This window comes from Rhipicephalus sanguineus, chromosome 5 (genome assembly GCF_013339695.2).
Source record: "Rhipicephalus sanguineus isolate Rsan-2018 chromosome 5, BIME_Rsan_1.4, whole genome shotgun sequence".
NCBI classification, from domain to species: domain Eukaryota; kingdom Metazoa; phylum Arthropoda; class Arachnida; order Ixodida; family Ixodidae; genus Rhipicephalus; species Rhipicephalus sanguineus.
The window spans coordinates 41,653,350-41,671,911 of record NC_051180.1 but is presented as its reverse complement, the minus strand read 5'-3'; the positions used below and the strand labels follow the sequence as shown (position 1 = coordinate 41,671,911).

Here is an 18,562-nt window from a genome sequence, read left to right as displayed (position 1 = left end):
GCAAAAAAAAAAAAAAGAAAAGATGGATGTTGATGGCTTTCTGCCCTGGATGTCCTGCATTTTGAACATGCATGGGGAATAAAAGGAATGGACAAGTTCAAATCAATCTTGGTTCTGCACATCCTAGCCACTCCAACCTTCCCAAACAAGAAGTGACTGGACGTGCTTCTGAATTCTTTGCACACGGATATTGGCGCCACGGCGGGCACTCGTCACATTTCTTCATCGCCAGCCGCGTGTTCAGCCTGCGGACACGGAACTGGGCCGCTCCGATCTCGTGGCGTGTTTCGCCGGCATCAGTCGAACCACGAGGTGGCCGCGTACGTAGTGAGTGAGAACTGCGAAATGTCTCATTCGGATCACCGGCCGTACGCCTCGGAGCGTTGACATATACATGTCGAACGCGTTGCGTCGCGTGCCGCGCGCTCATTTATTCCGCGGCCTTGCATATAGCACGTGCTTTAATAGAAACGACCCTCTACGCGGGAACTCGCCTATGTGCAGCGTATTACTGGCGTCGTTCCCGCGTTTTTGCTTGCTTTTCTTTTGATAGCGTTTACCTGGCGGCGATGATTCTTGAATGAGGCTTCGTCCTTCGTGCCTACTTTCCTCTGCAAGTGGTCGCTGAGAGATAAGCTGGCGCGCAAGGCGTATTACTGAATAATCGTTACGCGAGGCACGCGTTTTCTGGTGACAGGACTCGCTTGTACGTTGGCGTCGCCCTACACGTCGGGGCGCTATGTATACGCCCGTCGGTGCCTCTTACGCAAGGCGCTGTTTCAATTCGCGGGCTCAGCCTGTCGATGCATGCACTTAAGCTACAGCGAAACGGCTCTACCGATATTGTTTTGTGAGAGGAAGATTGGTCAGCCAGAAAGGGGGCAAGGCAGGCGGCGACGCTATCTTTGAAGCTCCCACATCAGCACACCGTGACGTCAAGCATTTGGTGCGCGTAGAATGAACTTCTTTCTGTGACGTCACATTGACGTCCAGGGCTGACGTTTAGGCGCGTTATTGAAAAAAAAAAAATATAACCACTAGCTGCGAGCGTTTTTCCGAATGAACGGAAATAATAGTTTAAAAGGAGTTGTAAGTGGCTGCCTTCTGCGCTGCGCGCGGCTGATCTCCAGCAGCACTTTATTCCCCAAGCGAATGCTGCCATCTTACCCCTAGCGCTCTATGATGGTAATCATTGTGTGGTGTGCAGTTGCGCAGGTTCCAGATAATGACATAAGTGCGTCAGCACAGTGTTTCGTTTTCCTCACACGCCTTTTATTAACATAGCATATAATGTCTTACAGAAGTGCATCGAGCTTAAACATCTATATAGATGGCACCGCGTAAAATGCACTGGTATACTGTAACACGAAGTCGCATACGGGATAGAACTCCGTAACTCATGCGGCGTTGGAAGGAAAAAAAAAATGACCGATCATACCCTGCTAAACGAATTTGCTTGGTTGGCTTTTTGTTTTCATGCGGGGAGTTGGAAGGACGGCATATTCCACGCATTTAAAGTTGCGCCTCTGTCTGCGCATAGCCATATGCTATCGCGCAACGCGTGCATACGTCGTGTGCGCGAGAACCCGGCGCAAAACGACTTTCGAGTCGATGTACAGGGCGCGGCGATTAGCTTTCGCTTTCGTTGCTGCCCTGCAACCTCATTAATAGGCCGAGAAACGCGCTCATTAGCTGGCCGCCTCGCTGAACGCGTCGCCGTGTATATTCGCTTCCCCGATTTGTCATCTATTATACCCTCCTCGCGTGCAACACGCGTTCCGCGTAGCCGTATACGTGTCCGGCAAAACGCAATCGCGCCGTGTATATCTCTGTGGGTGTGTACACGATAATTAGTGACTACCGGTCGTCGTGGCGTAGGAGCTGCCCTAATCGCTCGCTTTGCTTCTTGCGATTAACGCCCCCCCCCCTTTTTTTTTTTCGAGCTCCAAGGCGTTGCGGGTTTCACTTCCTTGTGCTCGTGCGTCGCGTATGTAACGGCGTTGGCTGCGTGGCTTCAACTCCACGTACGCTTTAAACCGTGTCCCGGTCCGTGAGCAGCCCTATTCCGTGTTATGGTTATGTATGTCCGGGTCCCCTTCGAGTTTTATCGCTGCCGTTATCGGCGGGCCGCGTGCAGGGAGCCAAAGACGAGCCGCGCAGTCACCATGTGTAGCGGGTTTCCTATTACGACGTCGCCAGCTTATTGCATAGCGCTCGGTTTATAGGAGTCCTAAAAGGAACTTCGGACATGTTGTCTCGGGGACGTGGGTGAAGAATGGATGATAAAGATCAGTGTATCTAGCGAGAACCGAGTCTCGCACATTAAAAGTTAGGCAGATGTGGCCATATATTGCCTATCAGTTGTCGTAAATACGGTCATACCTGTCCAATTCTTAATATTCCCATGTATGGATCCTTTTATATCAGTCCAGATATGAGCGTGAAAGGCGTGTATTTTATACGGCAGGCTATTCTCAGTGTTTCCATACACGTATACTGTATTCGCGTATTGCATGCTCCGCAGGTCTCGGTCGAGGCACACGGAGTGCATACGCCGGGACGTTGTCGCGTTTGCGAACTTGCGTGCGCCGCATGCTGTGCGTGAGGGAAAACCCCCTTGGTTGCTTTATTACTCGAGGCGTTGCAGTTCACGGACGGGCGTTGTAATTTAGAAGAAAACACGATGTGAACAGCTTTCTGCTAAGAGTCGGTTGCGCCCGACTACTGCGCAAAGATATATTTCCACGTGACGTTCGCAGTGTAAAGCGACTTCCCAATCAGGGGCGTAGCGAAGGTTCGTCGCAGCATGTTCGTTTCACCTATTGACTCGCTGTCTCACCATTGCGTCACGAGCTTGCTCTCTCTTTTGCCGAGTAGTGTTTTTGCATTTTTGTTTTTTTTCTTATACCACCGTATTTTGTTGTGCGGAACTCATAAAAAAAAAAAGCCACAAGAAAGACGCAGTCGTGAAACCGTGACTTTGTATTACACAGCGGTTGTGTTTCGAGTGAGATTGATGTCACCTTCAGGAGTTGCTCAACTGGCACTTCTTCCGGACTGCGTCGGCGCTGCGCGTACGACAGAGGGAAAAAACAAAAAAGAAAACAAAGAAAAAGAGCTTGAGCGTCATTCTTGGAGCGGATTCGTGCCTTCAGTTATTGCGGCTTCTTTCTCCAGGAATAGCGCGTTTCCGCGGAGCTTGTCGGTGGAAGGGGCTGTATAGCGCGAACGTGCCTTCCCAGGTGTTTGTCGAGGCGCCAAGGATCGTTTGACGCCAACGGAAAAGGCGGTCGAGGAGGTTTACTGCAGTGGAACGCGGGCGATAGCGCCTTGGCGGTCCAGTTTCGCTTGCTCGGCTGGTGTATGGCGTCGTCGCGCTGCTTGGCTGCGGATCTCCAGCTGACGACAGCGGCCGACTGCGGAGAGCGCTGGTCAACGGCCGCCGCCTTTTGCCCAAGGTTTCGCACTTCCCGCGCTCGCCCGACCTCGCGTATATGCAGACCCTTCTCGCAGTGTCCCGTGTGTCCTGTCGAGGTGGTTTAACGACGATAGGGCGTTTTTTTTTTTTTTCGCAGCACATCCGACTGTTATACATGCACACATAGCGGGTGTTGGGGACATGGACGAAGAAAAAAAAAATTGAGGCAAACCTGGTCCTTGACTTAGATGTCTGGTAGTGACACTCGCACGTGTGTCCTGGTGTATTCCTTCGGTTAACATCGCGATTAACAGTACGTCGTCGCACTGCAGAAGCTGATCACAGAGGCCACGTAGAAAGGAGCGCGGGGTTGAGACCTGCTCCGCCAGGTGCCGCAACGATCCCAGCTGCTCACAAGAAAACTGTCTGCTCTTTCAGTGAACCCATTCATTTAATTCCCATTAACTATTCTTACAATTCATTGGTCCTTACTTTAAAGGGACACTAAAGGCAAATAACAATTTATGTCAGAGTGAAAGCCCAATGTATGACAACTTCTAAAACGGCAATATTATCAACGGCAGAGCCCTACTTACCGAGAAATTAAGCTAAATGTATCACATGATGAGCGCCACGAGTGGGACATTTTCGAAATGATCCCGATGATGTATGGAAGTCGGCCTACAATAAATCACTAGTAATCAAACTAGCAGCAGTAAAAAAAGAACATTCCGAGCATCAAAAGACGTAATAAAACGCTGTTTGTTCGTTTCCGCTTGATTCATGGAAAACAAAACCTCCGTGGCGTTGCCATGGGGAACGGCGCGCGTGGTTCAAAGATTCCGTTTTCGCCGAACTGCGCCTCGCCCGTCTCAGTGGTAGTTTCGGGATCGCGTACTGCCGTGCGTGTTTTGCGCGCTCGTGAAAGTCGCTCTGACAGAAAGTTCGACAAAATGCCGCATGCGTGTGACATTGCCGGATGCCCGAATGGTGCACAATGCCAGTGCTGCAGCAAGGAAACCGGTGTGTCTTTTCACTGGGTGCCGCGGAAGACAAAGTAGGAGAGGGAGCAGTGGGTCGCGCAGCCAGCATCGGGCAAGCGAAACTGTCCGCGAAGCCATTTACTTCGCCGCGTTTCTTCGCAATATCGGCCCAACACGTGACCTCAGAGCTTCAGCTGTGCTGTGTAGCTTTGTCCACACGCGCGCGCCCTGACGTGGCGATCACATGTAGGGCCGATACTTCTTGGCTACGGTCCTCAAAAACTGGCGAACGACTAACGTGGAGCGCGTGCGAGATCGGGCGGCGTGCGGGTGCTCGTAGAATTTCACGCTGTACAGCATTCAGCTCTCTACGAAGCCCTTGGAAGAGCTGCGTGGCGTCCGTAGAAGCTATAGCGCCGCATGTTCAATCTGTAGGCAGTACGTCTAGCTTCCCGTTTGCTCTTAGATCGCATTTTACTTCAGTTATATTTTTCAGTGTCACCTTCGTGCTGCTCAGAGTCATTAATTGTTAATTAAAGAATAATTGGGTGTTGGGGTCCTTTTTTCTCGGCGGATAAAGCGCTGCCTTTGCTTCTCACGCAACGAAAACACTACTCATACACTGGCCTCATTGTAATACCATATAGTTGGATGAGTGTCGCGGGGCATTTTGTGTGTATTCTGTATTGGTCGCGGACTCTCTCTCCCCTCTCTCTCCCTTCTTTCACTCACTCACCCGCTCAGGCCTCTTTTTTTTTTTTGGTATCCAACAGCTGACGAAACCGAACCTTTGTACTCTGTTTGTTCATCATGCGTGAACTTAACCTTACAACTGGCAACTTTGATATGTTGCTTTTCTTTAATTTCTCGTGTTCTTTGTGTCTACCACTTAAGTCTTCAATTCGGGCGCCTCCACGCTCTTGAGTATCAAATATATCAACGACATATCGCAGTATACGGTCAGGTTTCAAGTGCACACATCTCCTGTCGCCTGGGTCCACTTTTGGCACAGGCCGTACAGGTGACGTCAGTCTTTCGTGAGTATACGTTTCCCCCTGCAACGTCTGCTCTCAAGAACTGCTCGTCGCATTCTTTCGCATATGTAGTACACTGTTTGCGGCGAGATTCACGTCTCGCGGCCTCGGCGAGCGCTTCTCGGGGGAACGAGTTTTCTCTCGGCATGGTTATTGACACCGAATTCACGTGTGCGCGCCCTTGAAGAAACTCTTCCTGTAAGCTGCATGCGTCTCGATTCGCCGAACGGAGTTTCAGCATGCCAGAAACGCGCGAGTCCAGCATTCTTCACTGAATGCACTGGCGGTGGTGTACGTTTCGCTGCGACTTAAGAGGAAATTAGCGGCGCAGCATTCTACAGCGTGTACCGACCAACTGTGTGCCGTTGTGTAACAGTGGGAGGGATTTACATGACTGACCAGTGCGGCGTCGATCGACGCGTTCGGCCACTATAGTTTCTATATTCGCCGCCGACTTCGCATTAGAACACAATGCTAGACATTTCATTAGAACATAATGCTAGAAGTATAACATATGCGTATTCAGGGTCCACCTTAAGGAGGCACACCATATGCTGGTGGCGACCCCCCCCCCCCCCCGCCTTTAGCACACGACACACGAGCTCGCTTGCACAAAGCGCGCGATTTCCAGTGAAAGATGCATATACATGTATATGAGCAGCTAGCACTAACGACGCCGTGGTGAAAACAGGTGCACGCAGGGAAGCTTTGGCAAAGTGACCTATATATAGTTTTCTCAAGGTCATTCTACCTCTTCTCTTAATTCTGCGGTGAGCAGAACACAAGGGCGGCGGGCGCACAGTGTTTTGTTGGCTCTTCGGTATCAATTCATCTGTAACATTGGCTTCCGTATGGTTGCTCGTAAAATCGTGTAAGTTAGGAGACCGAATTTGCCTCCCCCTCCACTAGCCTATAAGGCGGTGCCATTGCCCACCTGTCCCACCTTCACCGACTCACAGCTGAGAGGATAAGGAGTCGCGCCGATGTGCTCGAGGACGCGGGTTTGATTCTCAGCCGCGGCAGCGGCATTTCGATGGGAACGAAATAGAAAAACGCTCGTGTACTTGAATTTAGGTGCAAGAAAATTAAATAAAACGGAGTCCCCATTGATTGCATCCAGCTGCCCTGCCCCTACTACGATGTGCTTCAGTCATATCGTGGTTTCGCATGTTAAGCCCCAGATTTTTTTAAACAGCGATTTAGGCCATTTTACGGCCACGTCATATCTGCACTTCTCTGTTCATTACGTCATCGAAAACTCATTATTACTACCCTGGCGCTCTTCGGCTGTATCTGTCTTTCGCGCCAAAAACCACCGAATCATCATCATCATTGGCGGTACGCGGTTTCGTGCTACAGCCTCAGCGGTGGCCTACGTGCCCTTGTTTTACCGCATCCGTCGTCTTCTCCAGGCCTATTGTGGCTAGCTGTTTTGTGCGCCGAATGCGAGCCGCCTTCGGTTGCTATTGTTTGAGACGTTCGTTGACATCGTTGACACAACTCGCAGTCGGCTTTGGCAGTGAGCGACGAACCGAATCTCTCTCTCGCGCTGCTGCCTGTATACGGCGTCGAAACGCGTTTCCTTTTCTTGTGTACGATGCAGGAAAATGCAGGAACAGCCGTGTACTCAGATTTAGGTGCGCATTAAAGGACCCCAGGTGGTCGAAATCAATACGGAACCTGCGACATTATCGAAACGTCGCATGACGTCATCACATGATGACTTCACGTAATGACGTCACACATGGCATCGTAGCTCGGTCAAAGGTGAGCCGATCTCGGTGGTAGTGCGACTATGCGAGGTGCAGAAACTTCAGAGAGTGAGAAACAATGCAATCATCGACTGAGAACTCAAGGTAATTCAGTGCTCTCTCTCACCTTGCGGCTCGTTACGTCTTGCATGAAGTATAGATGCATGAAGTATTGTATAACTTAAAGGGACACTCAGGAGAAAAAAAAAAGATTTTTCTCATATTAGTAAATTATACTCTTTCACAATTTCAAGATCACCACGCTTGTCGCGAGAAGAGACGCAGAAAGAGATCTATGCGGGTGGCGACGCCACCTTGAAATTCCCGGGCCAAACGCCGTGACGTCATATGTTTTGAAGGCGCCTACTAGGTCTTACGTAGTTCCTGATCATTAAAAATGAAGGCGCGCGCACGCACACGTTGAAATCCGTGACGTCACGCGTGGAGATTTCGGCGCGAAATTTAAATATCAAACTTTGACCTTGATTTTCTCCTCTGTTAATAAGACTATCATGGTGAAATTAACGACGTTAGAGTTCTCAGGAGTACAATTTATCGATCTGAGCCGATCCATTGTTTCATTTCAGTGTCCCTTTAATGCAGTACTAAGTGCTCATCAAGCTTGCGCCTTCGCGTGTTACCGAGAGTGTAACATGCTGCCGAGTAATTTTTTTTTTTCTTGACGGCTTCGTCAAGTGCATGCCGACAATGTGTGGCTTTACACTTGCTTTTTGAGACACTCGGTGGCCTTCGATAATTGTGCAGACAACGACCGCAGGCCGTATATATACTATAACACCGTGTACATGCGGCGATGCCGTTTTTCGATCTGACCGACTGCAGAACCGGCCTGGCGTCTGTCGCGCGACAAGGTCGAAAATCAGATCGATTCCTTTCCTCGCGTGCTTCACTCACCAGACGGCCGGGTTTCCCTCTCTTTTCACTTTGTTTTGTTTATTTTTTTCGCCACACTGGAGGGCATTGGCACGGTTCCCTTTGTCCTTGCGCCGCCGCGCACTGGTTTTGCGATAGAGCCCGGGGGGGGTGGGGGGGGGGCTGCTACGCTCAACAAAGGGCGTCAGGTTTTGGAGGCAAACCGAATGCCAGAGAGCGGGGTCTTTCCCACTGGTTTCGTTTATTTCCTTATTTAGGCTGTCGCGTCATCCTCTTCTGCATCCACCCCGCGACCATGTTTTCTTTTCTCTTTCTTTTGCGTCTTGCGGTGACTGGATGCCACCCTCACCCGATGTTTCACGTTGAGCGCTTATGTGTGTGCTACTTTATTGCGCATCGTTCTTCTCTTGAAATACCATCGCGGAAAGCTGCACCCTCGTCGCAGTCTTTTTTTTTTTGTGTGTGTGTCTTCGGCAAACAGCTATTGGATTTCACGGAGCGTTCGATTTCGCGCCCTCCCTTCAAGCGATATATTGGTGACAACAAAGTGCTTCGGATAACCGTCGTTCTCGATTTGCTTCCTGCCTTATAACTATCGAGCTGTACCTCGGATACCTGTTGCTCGGATTTTTAGAGGAAGACACGTGATAAGTTTCTGTAGAAGGCGTCGGTTTGATTCGTGCTCGCCCATGCAAGGGCGAGGCATACGTCGCTTTAGTTAGTTCGGAGCGTATTATGGAAAGTAAACCTGAATTTGCTCGCACCACATTTGGGGGTGAGCGTCAGAAATGCCGTCTTCCAAGCTATATATTGGGAAAAGAAATGTTTGCATTTAAAATAGGAGATTATCGTATAAAACTGTAAGCGTACAGTTTTGTTTAAAGCCGGCTTTCATTGAGGTCTACCGTACTTACTCGCATTATACCAGCACTGTACGCTCCGCCCCCTAGCTGAGGCGTCGACGCGGCTCTGATTGATAGAAAGCTTCGCACACTCGACAGGTGCCCCTTTGGGAAATTCGCGGAAATTATTTTTCACTCTCCTGGTGCAAGAGCTTCGGCTGTAACACGGCGGATTCTTCCCATCCTCGCTATTCTCTCCTGGCGTTTCCCGTCTTTTCGGCACAATTCGTGATGCCAGCAGTCTGTTCGTGTGAAATGAAGAAGTGATCTATCGATTGGTCGATATACGAAGGGTGTTAGCTGTGAGTCGGCTCCTACCCCGCTTTGCCGTGCAGTCACACGCCCGTCCTGCTTTGTCTCGCATTACAATCGTGCACGCGCGATCAATTGATTTCACCTCGTTTTCTGCGTCTTCAAGCGCGCAAGCGGAGATAGCAGCATGTAGCCAAAGACGCGAGATCCTGATAGGCTTCGCGCTTAGTGCCGACAACACCGTGGTGCCGACATTGTTCACGTGCTTTACGAAGAAATAAGTGGCGAGGAGGAGATAGTGCCTGTAGGAAGGGTATTGAAGGCGAAAGAGAAGCCACTCTTGTATTTCAACTCGGAGTGGTTTAGGGGCCCTTTAAATAAAGCGAAACGTTTTCCCACGTAAGGCGTATTGTGTTGGTTTTCGTCTCTCAACCGCATCAACGCGACGCTCTCGTGTTTGACACAAACGGGCCCGTGTTTCACGGCGGGGGCCCCTCGCGCGGAAGATGCGGTCCCAAGCGGCGCGCAGCATCCATTCACTCTGCTCCGGGTGCTCATTGGCCACCGGCTTCAGCCGCCGCACCCACCCTCCTCTTCCACCGGGAAAGCGTGGCTGGAGGGGGCGCTGCCGCCGGTTCGCGTCGTTCCCTCGACGGCGACGGAGCGAGCGTACTCGTCGACTACGCCGGCCTCTGCTTCGACGCGGCAGCCGCTCTCGCGTGTGTGCGAAGCGAGGAGTGGAACGCACGCGGCGGCGACCGTGCTCGCAGTGCCCCGCTTTCCTCAACGTTGCCCGAAGCCGGGTTCTCGCTGTTATGCGGCAGCGGCGCGGCGTCATTCGCCTGCGGCGGCCTCGGAGGAAGAGACCGTCGTAGCGGCGGCGGCGGCCACCTGCTCGGCTTCTGTGCGTCGCGTCGTCTTATGGTCGTCTGCTAGGGAGGTAGACGAGGGATTTCTCGTCTCGCGTCGCCGCCGTTAAAGCGCGTTCGCCCCCCAGCGTCCTCGAGGGCCGACGTGCATGTGGTGCGCGTGTGGTGTGCCGTTCTCCTTGTTGTCGTCGGAGGGCGACGATGCCGTCGACGGTGCCGTGCGACGCCGGCGGAGAAGCGCAGGCCTGCGCAGCGGGTGTGGCGTCGAGCTCGGCCGGTCATCCGCCCCCGGCTTCCAACGGTCATGCCGCGGACTCGCCGCCACCGCCTCTTGCTCCGCAGCTTCCTTCGGCGACGCCGACGCCGAACGGTACTTCTGCCGTCGCAGCGTCCGGCGGTGCGGCGTCTACCGGTGCCGCCGCCGCCGCGTTTCTGCCGTCGCCCCCGCTGCGCTCAACGGCACCGCCGGCGTCAACTCTGGCGGCAGTGGCGCGCTGTGGGACGCGGATTCCATGTGGATTCTCATGTACGACAACATGCTGCGCGAGGGCAACCGGTCGTCGCCCACCAAGCGCTCGTGCGGATGCAAAGGTGCGTTTGCGAGTGTGAGAGATTGACCGGCTGTTCTTTTTCATCTTCCACGGGAATTGCAGTGCCTGCAGTAACGAACAGAGGTATCGTTGTCAATAGTGTTTTAAACGGGGAAACAAAAATGCGATGCTTGCCGTGCACAGAACTGGAATAGAAAACGAATTTCTTGTTTAGTGATCCGCACTCTTGAGAAACTACTTGACCCGGCATACCACTGAATATATATATATTTGATACATAAGTAAGTAGCTTTGAGTAAAAGTGAGCAAGAAAACAAGAACTGATAGGCCCAGAAGCCGCGATTGTATATACCAACAAAAACTACGACCTAACTATTTTCTTTTTTTTTTGTATAGTCTGTCGCGATTCGGTGCTCGCGTCGGAACGGGCTTCAGCGCGCGGCTCCGGGTAATTCAGTGCTGCGATCCTGCGGCTCGATAGCAGTTCGTAGCAGCATGCAGTAGCTGTGGCGTCTTTTTTTGTTGTTCTTTGTGCTTTTACGGCGAAGCCGCGCCGTGCGTGTGAGAAGCCGGTCGGACGCGCCGCCGTTCCGCGCGTTGCCTGAATCAGAGATGCGCTGCCCCTCTCCCGCACCAGAAGTTCCTTCCTCCTCTATCCATTCTTGCTTCCTGTGGCCGCTGCGCCGCAGCCAAACGTCATGCACCCTCCCTGATTCACCCGTTTCTCCTGCTTTGGACAAGCGTGCTTCCATTATTCATCGAATGATGGACACTTGGCTGCTCGTCTGTGTGACGGGTTGAGGCTCTGGCAAGCTATACGTCACGGCTCCTTCGATTGTATTGGCCGCTGCATGCACCCGACATTACTCTATCCTACCAACCGTGCCCGGGTTGTTTGATTTCTCCATTAATTAATTGAACCGAGCGAAGACGCGTGTTCGCGCGCACACTGTCTTCGAGTGCATTCATGCCGCTCTGAAGTTGACGCTTGACGTCCAAGAGGAAAGTCGTCTACGGCTTAGAAAACAAGGAAAACAACGTGCGTTTTTTTTCTTTTTCCTGGGCGACCGGAGTTAATTGTGCCTATTAGGGCATTCTTGCATCCGTGCATAGCTTTAATGATGTTTGATGCTTCCTTAATGAGCTTTTGCCGACGCCAAATAAGTTACGTAATTTACTTGAACAATGGCTGTGACGCGCTTGTGTAATTCCTGGAGATGAAAACACGCGCATTCTCATGTTGCTCTGGTCTCGGCATTGTTTTTTTTTTTTGACAGTTTTATATTTTTTTTCTTCTGATGAATTGCTGGTGTCGATTTCGCTTTAGCAGGTACGCAGTCGTGTCTAATTAGCCAAACCACTCACTCAACGTCGACGATGCCATTTTGATCAGATAGCTTTCTTCATGGCTGCAGACCGGTCACGGCTGCTTTGCAGGCTTGTCGATGCCGTGTCGGCGCCATTGTTATACCACGCTTTCAGTGGCATTTGTGTACTGCGCGATATCACTGCATGTTAGAGAACACCAGATGGTCGAAATTCCCGGAGCTCTCCACTACGGCGTGCCTCGCAATCATATCGTGGTTCTGGCACGTAACCCCCCCCCCCCCCCAGATGTTATTATACATTCAGTGGCAGATCGCAGCGGTTAGTCCGTGCAGAGCGACCAGAAAACTCTCATCATCATGAACCGGCACGCGCTCTCTTCGTTCTCTTCATCTTCCACTTCGCTCCCAGAGCATGGGCGCCGATTTGTCCGGCGTGGGATGTAATAACTATCATGGGCGAGAGAATGAGTACACAGAGAGAGAGAGAGAGAGAGAGAAATAAACATAGAAAGAGAGGAAGCGAGAAATAGAGAGAAAGGGAAGGAAGAGAAAGAAATAGAGCGAGAAGTAGAAATAGACAAAAAATGAGAAAAATAAAGAGAAACAAGGCAGGCTGTCCAGCTCCGCACTTCTTCAGGCTTGACACCACTAGTGCGAAGCTTCCCTAATTTTTTCACGTGCCGTAGCTGTGGTGGAATATGCCATAGATGTAGTGGAGCAGTGCACCACATCAGTGGTGCCAGTAGTGCAGCTGTAACATCCTGTTTCATGCGTATATTGCTTAAGATTTCACTCTCGATGGGCTGCTTTGTTTTCGGGTATCAGGTCTCGCTCGCTACCGTGCCACCAAGCTCTTGCAACACGACTCTTCAGTTATCGCCGTTTCGGTGACTTTTTTTTTTTTTTAAGACAAGAGAATGTGGCTCTCCGTGAGATTCGGACCAACCTATATGCTCGATAGGCGCAGTTGGTGATTCGCTGAACTTGCATTACGACCTCATTGCATATACGTATGCCGGTATACGTGCCGCGTTGCACGTTTCGCGACAGAGCATTGTGGTATCGTGCGTATCTGTCACGTGACAGGGCTGCGACCGCAGTTGAAGTGAGCCTAAAGTGAACTGCCCCCCCCCCCCCCCCTTTTTTTTTGTAGAGAAGTGACATATAGGAGGTGAGGGGGGAGGGCTGCGCGTCTGGATGTTTATGGTGGTTACGGAGAATTGAGGAGCGGCGGGGGAAAACTGCGTTCTGTCGAAGCGCAAATCCCTCGCGCGCGCCCTTCCTGAGGCATGCCGCGTCCGGAGTTTGTTGTCAAGGCAACGTTTCCAGCTGCTCTCCCCTCCTCTATGGTCTGCCCTTCTGTCGCTCTGGATCACGCTATCGGAGCAGTGCGAGCTGCGTCGCGAATTCAGGCAAGATTTTCTAGAAGCGTTGCTGTGTTTCTAGTGCGTACGAGGTCGTGACGCTTTCCTCACGCTCGACAGTAGACGACGGCGCACTTTCGTTTGCTAAGTCGGTTAATTATGACACATACGGAGTGAAATTGCGGTAGTGCGTTTAGGTCAACAAATGTCATGTTAGCGTGTGTCCACGCTGAGCGCAATTACACTTGCTCTTAATTAAGACTTACACTTATACAGCTGAAATTTAAAACATCCGCACTGAGTAATCGGGACGGCTTTAGAAACGGGCTACCAGAATGTCACTGGTGCGCGCACTTAGTTGAGATGTGCTGAAGTTCGATAATTAGTCTGACATTTGGAGCCTGTAGCAAAGTCGTGTGGTATAATTATCTCCAGCCCCAATCTCAATTTGTCACGATTTTGGGTGGCCTTGCATTTTGCTCTATAATGTCGCGAGTGCATGGCTTCGACATTCATCGCGTTCGAGCGTGTTTTCACGTAAGACGGCTCTCGAGCCGCACATGAGACGCAGCTCATATACATTCTCAGGAACATTACGTATACTCATGTACATATATACCCGAGCCTCACAGGGGATGCAGCTCTCTATATGTACATATACTTTTCCAGAAAACGGTGTATCGAATTTGTATTTAGAGGCATCCTTGTTGCTTTCGAAACGCCTCGAGCTCAGGAAAGGCACGTACACGGATTACGTAATGCATCCGAGTGCAACACGGACTGTTACAGATGTCATTGCGTTGCGAGAAACGAGTCGATGGGCGCGTTTCACGTTTCACCGAAGGCAAGCGTGCGTGCTGAAGGCGTCGCCATGCGCAGCAGCCCGCGGTTACCGGTGGCCGCTTTATATATATCCGGTTGTCCTATCGGGGTCTATACGGTGTTCAGGTGTGATGCCTGATGGTTTGGTTTTGTTGTTCGCTCCCTTTATCATCCTTTGTCTCCTTTCGTCTCGTCTCGGCTTACCGCACACTTCGTTACAGTGTGCTCTAAGCCGAGACGAGCCAAGCATCCCAACTCATGGTCGAAACTTACCCGGGGCTCCCCATAACGAGGTCGTTACGAAACCGAGTTACTGCGCCCACGCCGAGACGAGCTCGATCCCTCCGTCCATCCGAAAACGCGGTCTTCTTTACCTCGTTTCGGTCTCGCTCAACAACAGGTGCCGCTGCGCACGACTTCTCCTGCGCCTCCAAACTGCTCCACCTTTCCCTGCTGTGAGGATCCTCTGCGCTCCGTCTCCATCTGCGTATATGTTTGTGTGTATTTTTGTGTTTGTGTGTATCCATTTGTTTATATCTTACGTTGTACGATCGTATTCTTCTGTTTATTTCGTTATTACCCCTTCAGCTCTGACGCGATATAGAGGTATATTAATAGTGTATTGCATACATATGGAATGCCAAGCGTGACTTTGTGGTGAAAGCGGCGCGCACGCGCTCCTCCGCAGCCGCATATATATGCACAGTTGCTGCGTCAAACCGGAAAATGAAGTCATGGTCTCAATAGACTCGTGCTTTTGTGGTAGTCGGTGCACTTTAGCAGTTAAATGAGTGAAAGCGGTAAGGGTTGTTGTCCATGAGGCGTGGTTTACTTCTATTGTATAGCTTGTCGGCTAATCGTGACAGCGCTGCGAGCTCTGCTTGCCGTATACACGCCATGCTGCGCTACTCTGCGCGTGCAGCCTGTGAAAGACATTTTCGTAAGTTTGTAACGCTATCGGAAAAGTGTCGTTGATATTACGTGCTACGTTTATAGAGTCGCCTCCTCCTTTTAACAATATACAGAGTAACGTACGCAGTGTTTTCCCGCACATCTAACTTGCGTCAACCCAAATGGCCACGTCCTCAGACAGGAGCACTGTTAGAACTGAGCAGTGAATCTTGGAAAATGTGGAGTTGACACGTTAATTGCAATTCTAGTCCGAACTCTGCCATCTTGATTAGTTCAGAAGTGTGTGAAGCGTAGTTGCAGTTTGTGCATGTCAGCAGTAACTACTCAACTTCAGCATTACTATCAGCCTTATGACGGCTCACTTTGATACTCACTTCTACTCACAGATACTTCAGGTCACTAATTTTCATACGCCAGCTCAATATTTATTGGTCAGAGGCGTGCCTTGAGACCCCCCACCCCCGCGAATTTTTTCAAAGGAAGTTCTTGATATAAAATATCTCGTCTCGTGTTAGTCATATATTTCAATAAAAATGTCCTTACTAGATTGCAATCACTGATAACTCGTACGTGAAGCTACGAGATCAAAATGCGTATCCTATAGAGCACCTATTGTGCGGGATATTGGCGTTTAAGTGCTTTGACATCCTGATCGAAAAAGCTAATTATACGCTAACGGACTCAGTCGACTCACTCATGGTCACTCAGAATCAGATCGAGACGTGAGTCTGAGTGTGAGTGATTAATATTTAGATGAGTTTGAGTCCGAGTGAGTCCGTTTTCCGAATCATAAGTCCGAGTGAGCCCTAAGGGCAAAATATACTCCATGAGTGAGTCTGAGTGAGCTCCACATTTTTTGCCTACCTATGGTCGTCATCCTGCGTAAGCTAAAACAGCGTGTCATTGTTTGTTGCAAGTACCTTTAAGGAACACTCGTTGATCTGTATCTGACGCTTCTCTTTGTATTTCGCACCACCGCGGATATACCGCAGGATTTTGACACCTACGCGCTTGCACGTCGTGGGCACCGACAGCTTCTTCGTTCAGGAACTCTGAGCGACTGCTGGGCGTATCCCAAGTACAATAATCGCATGTGCTTGGTGCCGCTCAGAGGATGACATTTCGCTACGAGCAGCTGCGTGGCGCGCTCTCGAGTGCCATCGTTCATCATTCCGAAAAAAAAAAAAATGCGAAAAACAAGGAAGCGAGGCACATAGCAACTGCTCGCAATTTGCCACCATGGCTAGCCTGGAAAAAGACTCTGAAGCCTGGATCTTGTTGACAGATATTGTTCGATGGCCTTCTCATCGACTTTCGCCTATTTCGCTTAATAAGGTGTCCTCTTCCGTCAACATCGCTTCCTGACTGCCTAACTTGTCGAGGCCTGTCGCTAATCTAATTCTATGATTGAGTTTATCTCATTATTCTGAAAACAGCCATTTATAAATTGATCCTTCTCGCTTTGATTTGTGATTAACTTCGCAGTTTCTACGCAGCAGCTGCAACTGACGCTTAATCTAATGCACGTGTACTTGCTGTCTAGGTATATGTTGTGATGAGTGCTTTGGATATGTACACTGGGCGTGGAAGGAGGCTTCGAGTACTTTCTTTACTTGGAAGTTGATTACGTACGGGATAATACGCCATGTGTGAGAGTTGGCAATACATCGAAGGCAGTTTCGTGAAAAGATTTCTGCCCGGGCCGTTGTCCGTGGTGACTGCTGGAACTTGTGATGTAAACGTTTCGTTTGCATTAGTTAGATACAGGACGGCAGTAGATTGCGTGCCAGCCGTTGCACAAGTGCAGAGACGAACCGCTGTCGCTTTCGTCACGTTGTGTGTCCTGCAAACAGCAGCTACCCGATGCTGCCATTTTGCCGGCAGAAAGGGTCTTCGTGAAAAAAGATTAGCTGGTTGTGTGCACGTTTGCTTTAGTGGTTCTGAAGTACATGTCGTCTATGTAAACCATTCGGTTGTGAGTTGTCGCTTTCGTGTGGAAAACACAATTTTGAAGTAACGGCCGCATGTTCAAGCTAGACAATGTCGGGTGATTGTCGGAAATGTGCACTCGTGCGTCAAGATCATAATGAAGGTCAGTCAGTGACACGCTGTCCGCTTACGTCATACGTTCAATCTGCTCTGTTGATAAGTCGTCTTTTAAAGAAAAGTTCGCGGCTCCGCAGTTGCACGGCGACTTCTTCCAAACACCCCTGATTGCACCGTCTTTCGTTCCGGCCTTTGGTACCGCTGCACCCAATTATTGGCGCCGTGTGTGGGCCTTTCCGTGTCGCATCGCCTATATGTGTTTGGAAATTCGTGCTTCAGATATCGTTTCTTTTAGTACCTTGTACTCGCGACGCTTCGCGATACAAGGTCGTTCAAAAACAGACGAGTTTGTTTTCCTGCGACTATGCGATTCCTTTTTTTTTTAAATTGTTTCTTCTTTGTTGTTAAAGGAAATGAAAAGTGCAATGACTTTCCCGGGTGACCGGTCGCGCGATGACGACGTAGAATGGCGGCACGAAGACTATGCCGGCGATCCCCGTGTACCCGTGTGTCGAGGCAAGTGGACAATGGGAGGGGGAGGAAGGATATGACACGGCTCTGAATGCCTCCTCCGTGACTACAGAGTTTCCTCAGCTGTACGCCTACGGGCCTCGCATTTTTTCCCCTTCTATACGGCGTCTGTTTGCTCGGTTCGTGCCGGTTTTTCCTGCTTTCGAGAAAGCCGAGTCCTCCTGTCGGTTTCGTGGTGGCATTGTTGCCTGTTTTTCTCGTACTGCGAGCGTCATATATGGACGAGGAAGGATGCCTGTGTGTGCGTGTGCGTAATCGCCGGTTCGTGGGTCTGCTTACGACTATCCATCTCTCTCTTCTTTTGTTTTCCAGGCGTTGTGGATGCTTTTCTTGGCGCCGCTATCCTACGAGGTGGCCACATTCCGTCTCATTTGTCTGAATAACGTATCTGTTCACTCTCAAGCTAACAGATCCTGTTTTACGTATCAGTACCGGTGAGGCGCTTAACTGCGCATGCGTCCAACTACTTTGCCCAAGAAAACATTGGCCGCGGGCCCTGTGCGTGGAGCTCTACTCTTTAGAAATTAACATTTCTTCGTTCCGTGTGTTTGTGCTTAAGTGACCTTTTGAATGTCTCGATCTGCTTAGGCTCGTATACATCGGTATAACGCTGCAAAGATGCCGCATCACAATGCGCAGAGTTTCAAAGTGGTAACACTGGGCGGTGTACTGCGCTATCTTGCAATCAGTCCTTTAATAAATCAGTCAGTCAAATCAAACCGCATCTGATATACCTCGCCAACAACATTAAACGGCACAGCGCACTTCAAGCACTACATTTTTAACACGAAAGCGTTTTATGCCAGGGTCCAACACGGCTCCACTGACGTATTTCCGTCACGGATATGACGTAAAATATACAGTAACAGATGGTAAAGCAAAGAAAAACGAAGTTCCGTCGCCGA

The 18,562-nt window shown here is 50.4% G+C and overlaps 1 protein-coding gene across 7 annotated transcripts in view; it reads left to right on the top strand.

Moving 5' to 3' along the window:
- The window catches only part of LOC119393546 (CLIP-associating protein 1-A), a 154,308-nt gene that overhangs the window by 33,094 nt on the left and 102,652 nt on the right, over positions 1 to 18,562 (top strand). Inside the window, exon 1 of one of the 7 annotated variants that reach the window (XM_037660633.2) lies at positions 10,067 to 10,694. The exons of 5 other annotated variants lie outside the window; for them this stretch is intronic. In XM_037660633.2, coding sequence (XP_037516561.1) covers positions 10,253 to 10,694 — 442 coding nt within the window. In that variant the 5' untranslated portion in view covers positions 10,067 to 10,252. Of the gene's footprint in view, positions 1 to 10,066; positions 10,695 to 18,562 lie in introns of those variants that run through there. One more of the 7 variants, XM_037660634.2, reaches the window with a different exon arrangement.